The sequence below is a fragment of the Anabrus simplex genome, chromosome 4 (genome assembly GCF_040414725.1).
Source record: "Anabrus simplex isolate iqAnaSimp1 chromosome 4, ASM4041472v1, whole genome shotgun sequence".
Taxonomy (NCBI): Eukaryota; Metazoa; Arthropoda; class Insecta; order Orthoptera; family Tettigoniidae; genus Anabrus; species Anabrus simplex.
The window spans coordinates 354,972,810-354,985,105 of record NC_090268.1 but is presented as its reverse complement, the minus strand read 5'-3'; the positions used below and the strand labels follow the sequence as shown (position 1 = coordinate 354,985,105).

Sequence of the window (12,296 nt, the reverse complement as noted above, 5' to 3'; positions counted from 1 at the left end):
CGGAGGGTTTCAGAACTACGTCTGCCACCGAATGCAATTTTAAGATTGAATGCCTTTCTTCCTGAACTCGTCCATTCGCTGTCTCTTTCTTCCTAGAGTGGTGTAGACGGCGAGACTACACCAGCACCACACGTAGTCAAGCAACGGAACCAGTACAGTTGCGCGGACCTTTTGAACTTCTGAGAGATGAAGTCGTTAATATTCGACTTGAAACAACCTAAAATCGTACATCAGACAGTTCTTTGTGTTGTCATAACGCATGCAATGAATGCCTTGCATTCAAGGAGAATACGCCCCTGCACGAAACATTTGCTGTATATAGGATATTTATGTGAGGTTAGTTAATGTAAGAATCTGTATATAATTTATCATTACCTGTATTAATGATTTATAATCCACTACAAAATTGTGAAACACACTGTAATATCCAGAGTGGTACTGGGTAGACGAGAATGATGGTGAATATTCTGTACACTATATCTATGTTGTTAGGTACTCGAGAATTTACGAGAAGGTATTTTTTTGTAACGTATCTTTCTAGAAGCCTGGCCAGGACGCTAATACACCATGTCACAAGATTCACAGACTTTTTATTCACTAATTTTAATGTGTCCTTACCATATTTCCAATGATTTTATGTGTGACTGAACATGTCCCATAAGAGGACGAAACATGTATCACCAATATATAGTTTAATGTAGTCTTATTAATAAAGACAATTACAGTATTGTAAAGGTGGAATTATAAATCTAAATTTTCACAAGTTGATACTTTTTGACAATATGGGCTCAAATATAAAATTTATCACGTGCAACACTATTTGGTCTGCGATACGAAACCCTGTTGCTCTGGTGAGGTCCTTCCTAAGAGCTTTGGTGCCGGGCTGAGTGACTCAAATGGTTGAGGCACTGGCCTTCTGACCCCAGCTCAACAGGTTCGATCCTGGCTCAGTCCGGTGGTATTTGAAGGTGGTCAAATACAGCAGCCTCGTGTCGGTAGATTTACTGGCACGTATAAGTAGTTAACGGGACGTAAAGCAAATTTTATTATTGAGAGTTCTGGCTGTTGATGTCGGACGTTCGCAAGCATACACTTCACCTCACTTTAAGGAGAAATTATTATGAAAAAGTGAAGTTGTCACAGAAGAGTTCTGCAAAGAAAGGAATGTGTTGGTGGTGCTTGTTGCTATGCACACTAGTTGACCTGCATACGTATTCAAACGACACTTCCATTTGCTACAGGAACTGGGAACTTTTTCATAAGTTTCTGAACACTAACCCATACTTTCTCACTTAAGCCAATTTCAAGAATAGGTTCCCTGATGATCAGACATAAGTTCAAAGAGTGTTTAACTAATGGTTTATTTAGAGGGATGTAGTTAATTTTTATTGGTTGCGATGTTTCTTGTAGTGGCTGTGTACAATGGGATTACTGATAACCCACATCACAGTTTGGCATTTTATGATAAGGTGTAGCTTCTTTGACTTACGATACTTTTATTTCAAGTTCTTTATGCCATTGTAAGTGTTTGTGCAAAATATGTATCAAGATGATGATTCCAGAGTGTGATAAACACTCAAGCAGCACTCTTATGTACCATGTCCAATTAAATTTAATGCAGGGGAAATACAAGGAAAACAAACTTATATTACTAGTGTACACCCAGTTTTAACACTTGTTACCGAGCTTGATAGCTGCAGTCGCTTAATTGCGGCCAGTGTCCAGTATTCGGGAGATAGTAGGTTTGAACCCTACTATCGGCAGCCCTGAAAATGGTTTTCCGTGATTTTCCATTTTCACACCAGGCAAATGCTGGGGCTGTACCTTAAGGCCACGGCCGATTCCTTCCCACTCCTAGCCATTTCCTGTCCCATCGTCGCCATAAGACCTATCTGAGTCGGTGCGACGTAAAACAACTAGGAAAAAAAACACCTGTTAAGAACACTTCATCTTCTCTCTTTTCCTCGTTATCTCCCCTTAATCCGAATTTCATTAACTCCTAACATGTTCAGATGCATCCTCTTTGCTGACTCAGCCAGTTCTACTTTCTTTCATAAGCTCCATTAATATTAATTGTTCTCCATGAAATTCCATTTTGTTCGCCAAGTTGTTTCCAAGAAGTCCCCCACCTTTCAAATGGAAGTTGGACTACGTTACTCCCATAGGTCTGAGGCTTGATTGAAACATTCTGAGCGTGCTCAGTAAAAGTTCTGTGAAGCAGGATGCTACCCTACTTGCATATAGTCCCGGTGAGAATTTCTCTAACGGGTTAGGGACTCCGATGAATTGTATAGTCCTAGCCACCTGAGCACAAGAGGGCTAACGCTGAGAATGTCGGAGATGCCCACTCCCTTTCCATAGCGACTGGTATCCCCTCTTGTAGGACCATCTACAGTACTAGGCCACTGTCATTGCCTATGGTTCACAAACTAGGATGTGTATATAATACCTGGGGAGAATGGGATTATTAAAAGCAATCAAAGGCATTTATGTTGTCAATAAATGAGTAGGGCCTGAATTTAAAAAAAAATATGCATATGCAAATTCATATTTTGAAGGTTAGTGTATATTTTGAACGTAAGTGCATATACAGGTATGTTTTTCTTTCATGTTGTGATCGATTATCCAAGATTTCTGAACGAAATGAAATTATGTTGTACATCCACTGGCAACATGAGAAGCCTCTCCCGATCAAGGAAAGTGCTTTCAGTGACTCAATACAAGCAGGTAGATGGATAATGTGATAATTGATGGTAGAATGAGTTCTTGGTTCAATGTACTAATAGGTGTTAAAAACTGTCATATGTCTTTTATACGTTTTTAAAAAGTAATGAATGAGATGGCTGATAACATGGAGAAAATTTCTCATGCAGTTTCTTCTTCTTTCTAATGACTACAACAAACATTTTTTTTATGAAGTTAATAATTTTTTTGTTAAGTTTTAACTAAAATAATTGTTAAGTTGTCTTTTTTTTTGTGTTTTAGACTTTGGGAATTGAAGAGCTGACAAGAAAACTTTATGATATAATGCTAATCGGTAAGTAATGTTCTTTAGTAGCAATCATAGCAAATGCCAAACATTAACTATGGAAAAGTTATAGGACATGAAAGGTACTTTGATCATAGGTATGAGGTTTGTTGGCAATGGCTGTCCCAAATGTTGTTTTCTCCCTGGACATTTCCCAAATAATTACGAAGGTTGGAACATTAATAGTGGCAGCACTGCTGTAGACGCCATGCAATCGAACCTAATCAGGTCGCTAACATTAGTTACATACCTACCTTACCTCAGAGCCCATGGACTCTCCCTTCCCACATCACACACATGCGAACTGCAAGAGGAACAGAGTCTCGTGTTACCTGGCGGTCTAAGGTAGTGTTGTCACGATGTTTTCGAAACAGGAACAACGGAGTTGGATAAAGATTGAATGTGCCAGAGGTCATACAGCATGACATTGTCAAGGTCTTCAAGAAGCTTGCTAGGAATCTATTGCCTTACAGAACAGTGACACGTCCCTTCAACGAGGGACGCTAAACTGTTGCAGACAAGCGTCGGCTAGGTCGTCCTAGTGTCTGTGAAGAACTGCATGCTCTATCCGCGTTACTGGACACTGATCAACACCATATGAATCGTGAGGTGGCCCGAGACGCTGGATTAGTGCATATGACTATGCTTCATATTCTGAAGGAATGCCTGGGCATGAGAAAAATTGAATCATGGTGGGTTCCGCGTGATTTGATGGAAATGCAGAAATGGTTATGATACGACAACTGCTCGCAACTACTTGGAGCACTAAGAGTGTGAAGGAGATACTTTCTTACACTATCATTACGCTGGATGAGACATGGGCCAATTCATATGAGTAGGGCCCGGATTTAAAAAAAAAAATGCATGTGCAAATTCATATTTTGAAGGTTAGTGCATATTTTGAACGTAAGTGCATATACAGGTATGTTTTTCTTTCATGTTGTGATTGATTATCCAAGATTTCTGAACGAAATGAACAATCTAACAAACTATATAATTATGTTGTACATCCACTTGCAACATGAGAAGCCTCTCCCGATCAAGGAAAGTGCTTTCAGTGACTCACTACAAGCAGGTAGATGGATAATGGCCCTTTCCACAACAGCTATTTCCACCGGAACCTGTTCTCACAAGATGGGTAACTTGGTTGTCCGCAGTATCATTCTACCAAGAGAATTTTAATAAAGTAAAAGATGTAGTTAAAAGTATTGGTGATGGTCATACTGCGTGTGTTTGTGAAGTAAAGTCCACATTTGAATCTGAAACTGTATATAAAGATATGAGTTTCATCTATGTGCATTATTCATCACTTTAGATGGCGATTAAGGACCTAGAAACTCGCGGTGCACGCCGACACGAATCCCTTCAGTTAATTCAAAACACCATTCTTCTTCTTTAGCGTTTGTCCCGCCTGGTGGCAGGGTCCACTGTATGGATTCGTTGTCTCAATTTAATTCGGTCACGGACCACGTCAGGATGGAGTCTTACAGCTTTCAGGTCGTTGTGCACTGCATCGATCCATCGCTGTCTTGGTCGTCCCTTGGGCCTCTTTCCAGCGACTTCCAATGTATACGCTGACTTTGCCAGTGTATTGTCTTCTGCACGCAATACATGTCCAAACCAGCGCAGACGATTTTCCTGCATTTTCTTCTGGATTGGTGCAACGCCAAAGCGTTTCCTAATAATGTCATTTGAAATATGATCCAGTCTAGTGATGCCAGCTGTCCACCTAAGCATCTTTGTCTCCATGACGCTTAGTCGACGTTCTACCTCCTTCGTAGCAGGCCAACACTCTGTGCCGTAGAGAGCGACGGGACGGATAACAGTCCGGTAGATCTTAGATTTCAGATGGTCCTTCATCCGACGGTCGCAGGTGACGCCCGTTGTCATTCGCCACTTCAGCCAGGCTGCGTGTATCCTTGTGTTGACCTCATCAGTAAGTCTGCCATCGGCAGAGAGAGTGGAGCCCAGATATTTAAATTTCTCTACTCGTGGTAGATCTTCACCATCAACGTGGATGGTTCCAACTTCTCGAGGATCTAATGTCATGTACTCTGTCTTCTTTTTGTCGAGGCGCAGGCCGTATTGTGCTAGTCGGTTGTTCCACTCTTCTGTTTGGCGCTGGAGATCAGACTTATTCTCAGCAGCCAACATGACATCATCAGCATAGAGAAGTGTCCATGGTATTGGCTTGTGCAGATCGGATGTAACAGTGTCCATCACAAGAATGAACAGCAGTGGTGATAAGGCAGAGCCTTGATGTACTCCTACAGTGAGGCGGAAATCATCGGACGCTCCTGCGGCAGCTTGAACATAACTCCTTGGTTCTACGTAGAGCATCTGTACCCACTTAACAAGGTGCTCTGGAATGCTATGTTCTCGTAGCGCTAACCAGATTAGGTCATGTGGCACCCGATCGAAGGCCTTCTCAAGATCCAGAAAAGCGAGATGAAGAGGCTTATGTTTTTCATGGTGTTTCTCAACTAACAGCCGTGCAGCGTGGATTGCATCCGTTGTGCCACAGTTTTTCACGAATCCAGCTTGGTTCGTTGTAAGTTTAGCTATCTGGCGAATCCTTTTGTCGAGAATACGTTCGAAGATCTTCATCGTGTGGCTCAGAAGTCTGATTGGGCGATAATTAGAACAATCGGCAGGCCTTCCCTTCTTCTTGAAGATTGGTACGGTAATGCTCCGTCGCCAGTCTGATGGTATTTGACCTTCTTTGATGATCTGATTGAAAAGCTTTGTTAGCCATATTGCCGCATCCCACCGTTCAGAGCACCAGAACTCTGCTGGAAGGTCATCGGGGCTGGTGGCTTTTTCTGGTTTCATCTCCTTCAGAACAGCCTGAACTTCCGTGACGTCAATTTCCTTCACTGGGCCTTCAATAGCGGAGGTGGTTGGGATTGGTGGGTGGGGAAATTCCTCGGTTGAAAGTTTCTCAAAATAGCTCCGCCAGCGTTCTCGCGCTTTCTTCCAGTCGACCAGCAGGTCACCTTTTTTCGTCATTGATGCCATGGAAATTAATTCTTTAAATTGTGTCTCTTGGTGAAACTGGAGGAAAAGTTAAAAGGAAACTCAGTGCGGTGTTGGACTCAAACCCAGGACTGAAGAAGTTAAGCAACTATGAGGACGGTTTGAAAAGTTCTCGGAACCACCGCTAGATGTCAGTGCTAGAGCAACAAGGTTCCCGTGCAATAATCACATATCCTTTGTGAGTGAACACATGGCGTGTCAGTGCTCTAGCTGCAAGTGTGTGGTAGTGATGACTCTTTGTTGTTGTTGTTCCTGCGTAGTGACTTGTGACAATGGAAAAAAGTGAGATTCGAACAGTGATTAAATACTTTGTAAATAAAGGTATGAAAGCAAAGGAAATTCATGCCGACTTTCAGAACACACTGGGGGACTCTGCTTCTTCATTTTCAACTTTACCAAGTGGACCAGCGAGTTTAAATTTGGTCGGGAGAGCTTGGATGATGATCCGCGTAGTGGACGGCCAAAAAGTGTTACGACCCCAGAATTTATCGTAAAAGTGCATAAAATGGTCATGGAGGATCATCGACTGAAAGTGCGGGAGATTGCTGAAGCTGTAGGGATGTCTTCTGAATGGGTACATTATATTTTAACCGAAGAATTGGGTATGAAAAAATTATCCACAAGATGGGTGCCGTGGCTCTTGACATTGGACAATAAACGCACCAGACGGGAAATGTCTGAACAAAGTCTGGCCCGTTTTCAGTGCAACCAACAAGATTTTTGTGCCGGTTTGTGACTACAGATGAAACTTGGGTCCACTACTATACCCCAGAGACAAAACAGCAGTCAAAGCAGTGGAAACATGCTGATTCTCCACCACCAAAGAAAGCAAAGGCAGTGCGCTCGGCCGGAAAGGTGATGGCCTCAGTTTTCGGGGATGCAAAAGGCATTCTGCTGATAGATTATCTTCCTACTGGCCAGACAATTACGGGGCAATACTATGCAAACCTCCTAGACCAACTACAGGAAAAGATACGCGAAAGAAGGCCTGGTTTGGCAAGGAAAAAGGTCATCTTTCATCAGGACAATGCTCCACCGCACACAAGTGTTATTGCCATGGCTAAACTTCATGAACTGGGGTGCGAATTGTTGCCACATCCACCTTATTCACCTGATTTGGCACCATCAGACTTTCATCTATTCCCCAAGCTGAAAATTTTCCTCGGTGGACAGATTTTCTACAAGGGAAGAACTGACAGCCGAATTGGAGAGGTATTTTGCAGGCCTGGAGGAATCTCATTTTCGAGATGGGATCAAGGCATTGGAACATCGCTGGACCAAATGCATTAGTCTACATGGAGACTATGTTGAAAAGTAAAAGTAGTTTCACCGAGGTAAGATACTTAATTCTAGTACATTCCGAGAACTTTTCAAACCACCTACATACATAAGTGGAATCGGACAGTCTTTGCTAGAATAATTTTCCGAGCAGTCAGTGCCAGTGTACAAGTGTTGCCCAGTTACGTCCATCGCCGTAGAACAATCATTTTCAGTGTATAAATAAATTAATTCTGTCCAATAACAGGAAGTCGCTGGCCCCTGAAAAAAATTAATAACCTACTGGCATACATCATTTTGCAAGTAATTAAACTGTTTATCAATTTAGCACCGAGTTAAAATTAAATAATGCGTTTGCAAGTGTATTTTGTTTTATTTCTAGTGCATATTTTCAACATCTTTAGTGCATATTTGCATGCATATTTTTGGAGTTTTTAGTGCATATGAATCCGGACTCTACATATGAGCCACAACTTAAACGCTAATTGAACGAATGGCATCGTAACAGGTCACCACGAAGATCGAAAGTTCAACAGATCCCCAGCAGTGTGAAAGTTATTGTTATTCTCGTGTACGATTGTGATGGTGTTATCCTAACGCATTACGTTCCTCCGCAGCGGACCCTCAATGCGCAGTATTACTGTTCCTTTTTGTAACATAATCTGCGACCATCTTTGAGAAAGAAGTGGTGACACTTTCTGCAGAACCCATCAATCGTTGTGCACAACACTCGGCCGCATACAGCACAAGCTGTGGCTGATTTGTTTGGTCTATAGGGCTAGGAATTGCTGTACCATCCACCATACTCTCCAGACTTAAGCCCTTGTGACTTTGACTTGATTTCTAAAATGAAGGAACCATTTCGTAGCATTCGCTTCAGAATTGTTCCAGATTTGTCAGGCAGTAGACTGCTCCATTCGAACTAGAAACACAACAGGCACTACTAAAGGTACCCTACTTCCACATGGCTGGCAACGGGTTGTACACTATGCTGGTGACTACTCTGAATGGCAGTAAAACTTGGTAACATGTATTTCTTTTGTATCAGTTGTAATTAGTTACCGAGCTCGATAGCTGCAGTCGCTTAAGTGCAGCCAGTATTCAGGAGATAGTGGGTTCGAACCCCACTGTCGACAGCCCTGAAGATAGTTTTCCATGGTTTCACATTTTCACACCAGGCATACTGTACGCTGGGGCTGTACCTTAATTACGGCCACGGCTGTTTCCTTCCTATTCCTAGGCCTTTCCTATCCCATCATCGCCATAAGACCTATCTGTGTCGGTGCGACATAAAACAAATAGAGAAAAAAAAAAATAGTTGCCATTGTTACAGTTCCAAGCCTCATACATAGTACCTGTCACATGCACCAAGAAATATATTGGGTCGATGCATAAGTTTGTGTGGTTCTTATATTTTATTTTACTGTCACTGTCCCTCACTGTAACTCACAATCACTGTCTTTGTATTTTGTTAATAGCAACGGCAAGCCATCTTAGCTGATCACTATACACAGCAGCCGTTACGTTTTTCGGAAGAAGTTCCTGGTGAAGAATGCCATCTTTGTTCCACCAAACACACATGATTTTCCATGGATGAGCACTATCCTTGGCATGGGGAGTTGCTTTTTTTTGATGGGCTGAGCCACTCTTTCCTCTTTTTCATGTTGACATACAGGCAACATTTCTCATCACCGGTGACAATGTTTGAAAGGAATGCTTTGTGCCTATAACAAGCCAACTGGTGCCGGGCAAGCAATGATGAACAGATGTTTGCTCATTGATTTTTGTTACTGTCACTTAGCACAAGTGGTACCCATATACCCAATTTCTGTACCTTACCCATCAAATGGAAATGGAGTACAATAGTTGACTGATCATATTTAAAAACTTGCGCCATTTCCTGCGATGTTTGACGAGGATTCTCATGAAGCAACTCATTCCAGCTATTTTCATAAAAATCTGGTCTTCCAGAACGTGGATCATCAGACAAGTCAAACCGTCCTGCTCGAAAGTGGGAAAATTATTTTTGTGCTGTTCTTTCTGCATTTGCTTCATTCCCATACAGTTCACATTGTTCTCATAGCTCCTGCTGCACTGGATCCTCGGTTACAGTCAAAGAGTAAAATGTGTTGGAAATGTTCACTTTTGTCAACATTCCATATCAGTTTGTCTGAAATATACACAAATAATAGGTTCACAATCAAGAAAACATGTTTCACAACACACAAAATTCCAAACTCATTTAAAACAATGGAATAACGATAAGCAATCCCTTCACACCGCATTGTTGCTAACACAAGAGAATATCACATGAACTTATGCATCGACTCTATAATAGATTACCAAGTCATATATACACTCATTAGCTGATATACCCGCGCTTCGCTACGGAATTCTACATTGTATACAGAATTGTAGGTTTCACCTTGTGAGCAAGACTGTATTGCATAGCTCTTAACGTTACCCTAGAAACGCGATGGAGAAATCACAAACGTCTTTTCTCATACGAAGACTGCATTAGGGAATTTTCATTGTAATGATAGGCCCGCTTGCCTACCATCAGTCACAATCAGGTTGGGCAATTGCATTCTAATGGCAGACACTCACTCTCCACCTGCCTTTGTACATCATCAGAAAGACTGTCTTAGTGGTTTTCCCAACTGAAATGAATATAGTCTCAGTTTTAACAGTACTACGCTGCTGATCTAACAGTCAAAAGTTCCAAAGCTGGAATGACCGGGCCGCAGACAGCCATGATCGGTGAACATTTCTAGTCGTTTTTCGGGGGGGGAGTCGAATAGTACAGAGTCCCAGGGCAAAAACTATGCCCTTTTACTAATCTGTTTCCTATGAGTACCCGATGAGTCGGAAAATCTCAATTCACTACACTGGCGGTGGAAAAATCTATCTGGCTTGGAGGCAATTTTTTCCTGCAAACCAGAGAAGACACCCCGTCAAACCAGAGTAGAAACCCCCTCTTCACTGATAATTTTTAATAAAATGAATGTAGAATTTAATAAAAAGTGAAGAGGAAGAAACGGCTCTTTTCAGGGTTGAATTTTGAGTTATTTAGTGAATTGTGGTGCTATAATTTGGAATATGTCTAAATTGTAATTCTAGACCAGGTCATACTGCTGCTGCTACTACTACTACTACTACTACTACTACTACTACTACTACTACTACCTGAGCGTCTTACTTAAGAGTGCACACTGCTCATTCAAAACAGCGTGTCAGAGTAGGGATCGAATAGCTTGAATACTATGATGAACCAGCGAGTTACGTACCAGCAGTACGGTACCAGAAAATGTATGAACCAGAGGAATGTCGTGCTAAAGAAGAAAGTTTTCCAACTCCCCACCTATTTCCCACCAATATTCGCTCAAGCTGTTATACTAGGTACGCATCAGTAATCCCATTCATCGGAGTTGAGCGGCAACACAAGAGACAAAGAACATCACCACAAGCAATGGTCAATGCAGTGTTATTGTTGATCAGTGTTGCGCTTTCAATATTGTAGGCATTCACATACATTTGTTTTTTCCAACTCTGAAACCACTCTTATCATAGTCGGTACGGTAAAATTGAACAAAACATAAATGGTCGGAAATTGTATTCTCTATAACTTTTGTTATGTAGTACTTTTCGATAGGACCAATAACATAGGCATTTAAAAATTAAATTTTAGGTGCCTTCCCCTAAACTACCATTTCATACAGGGGAAATAAAATTGTCTAGAACTTAGACTGTAGTCTCTTATTCCCCGACTCTATATACCGACTTTCAATAAATTCTGTTAACCCATTTTCTCGTGGCTCGGTGTTGATATGGACTTAGCAACAAAAATACATATTCATGAATATCTGTGTCATCAAAGCCGGTACGGTAACAATGTATGACATAAATGATCGGAAATTTAATTCTATATAACTTTAGTTATGTAGTAGTTATCGATAGGACCAATAATAATATAAATATTTGAGAATTAAATTTTAGGCCTTCCCCTAAACTACCATTTCACTCAGCATGAGTAAAATGATTTTTAGCCTAGATTGTAGCGGCTCATCCCCCGACTTCACATACCGATTTTCATTTCATTCTCTTCAGCCATTTTCTCGTGATGCGTGTACATACATACATACAGACAGACAGACAGAAATTACGGAAAAGTAAAAAGTGCATTTCCTTGTTACTGTGGACATGACCGATACAGAAATACCATACCATTCAAATTCTGAGCAATGTACAGACAAAACTCTTATTTTATATATATATAATCATTAAATCCAGAACACCTTGAAAGACTAGAGATAGGAAGTTCCTATTCACAGGGCATGTGCATTGGTATGTTCTGAAGAAAGCATTTGAACAGTATCAGCCCTCAGGTTCAAGGTCCACATCGATGTCTCGGCGCACCACCATCGACTCGTAAAATGTGCCTGCGGCTCTCATTGTCGCTATAAACCCTATATATTAAAAGAAAATAGCATGATCCTTGGACCAATAAATCATTAAATGAATCAGTTAGGGCACATGAAGTGACAGCCCTTCAAATTACATGGAATGAGACAAATCAATGAAACTACACCAAAGAACTTCAGTGAGCAAAGACATCACATACGACAGTGTTAGACAAACAAAACACTTATGGAAGTGCTGCGAAGTAGCAGAAATAGTAGTTGTAAGGCAGTAAAGTATGTATTCTCTAAAATAAAATATTTCGGATTATTTCTTAATCAACTTCCGATTATTTTCAATTCTCAGTTCTCAATAAATAACTTTTTCCTTTTTACAGACTTTCAACATACACTCAGCTTCTCATTCTTCATAATATCCGCTACAATTTGATCTTTCCCTTTAGACCAACCCGCTTGTTATTCAGTATGTTCTAACAACAACGAATCATGGTAATAGTATCAAACTTCTCTACAAACACCACATATTAAAAGATGGC

At 41.1% G+C, this 12,296-nt stretch overlaps 1 protein-coding gene across 2 annotated transcripts in view; it reads left to right on the top strand.

Moving 5' to 3' along the window:
* Positions 1 to 12,296, top strand: part of LOC136872724 (uncharacterized) — a 201,091-nt gene that overhangs the window by 26,493 nt on the left and 162,302 nt on the right. For both annotated transcript variants that reach the window (XM_068227512.1, XM_068227511.1), the window contains exon 3: positions 2,986 to 3,037. In XM_068227512.1, the coding sequence (XP_068083613.1) occupies positions 2,986 to 3,037 (52 nt within the window). The remainder of the gene's footprint in view (positions 1 to 2,985; positions 3,038 to 12,296) is intronic.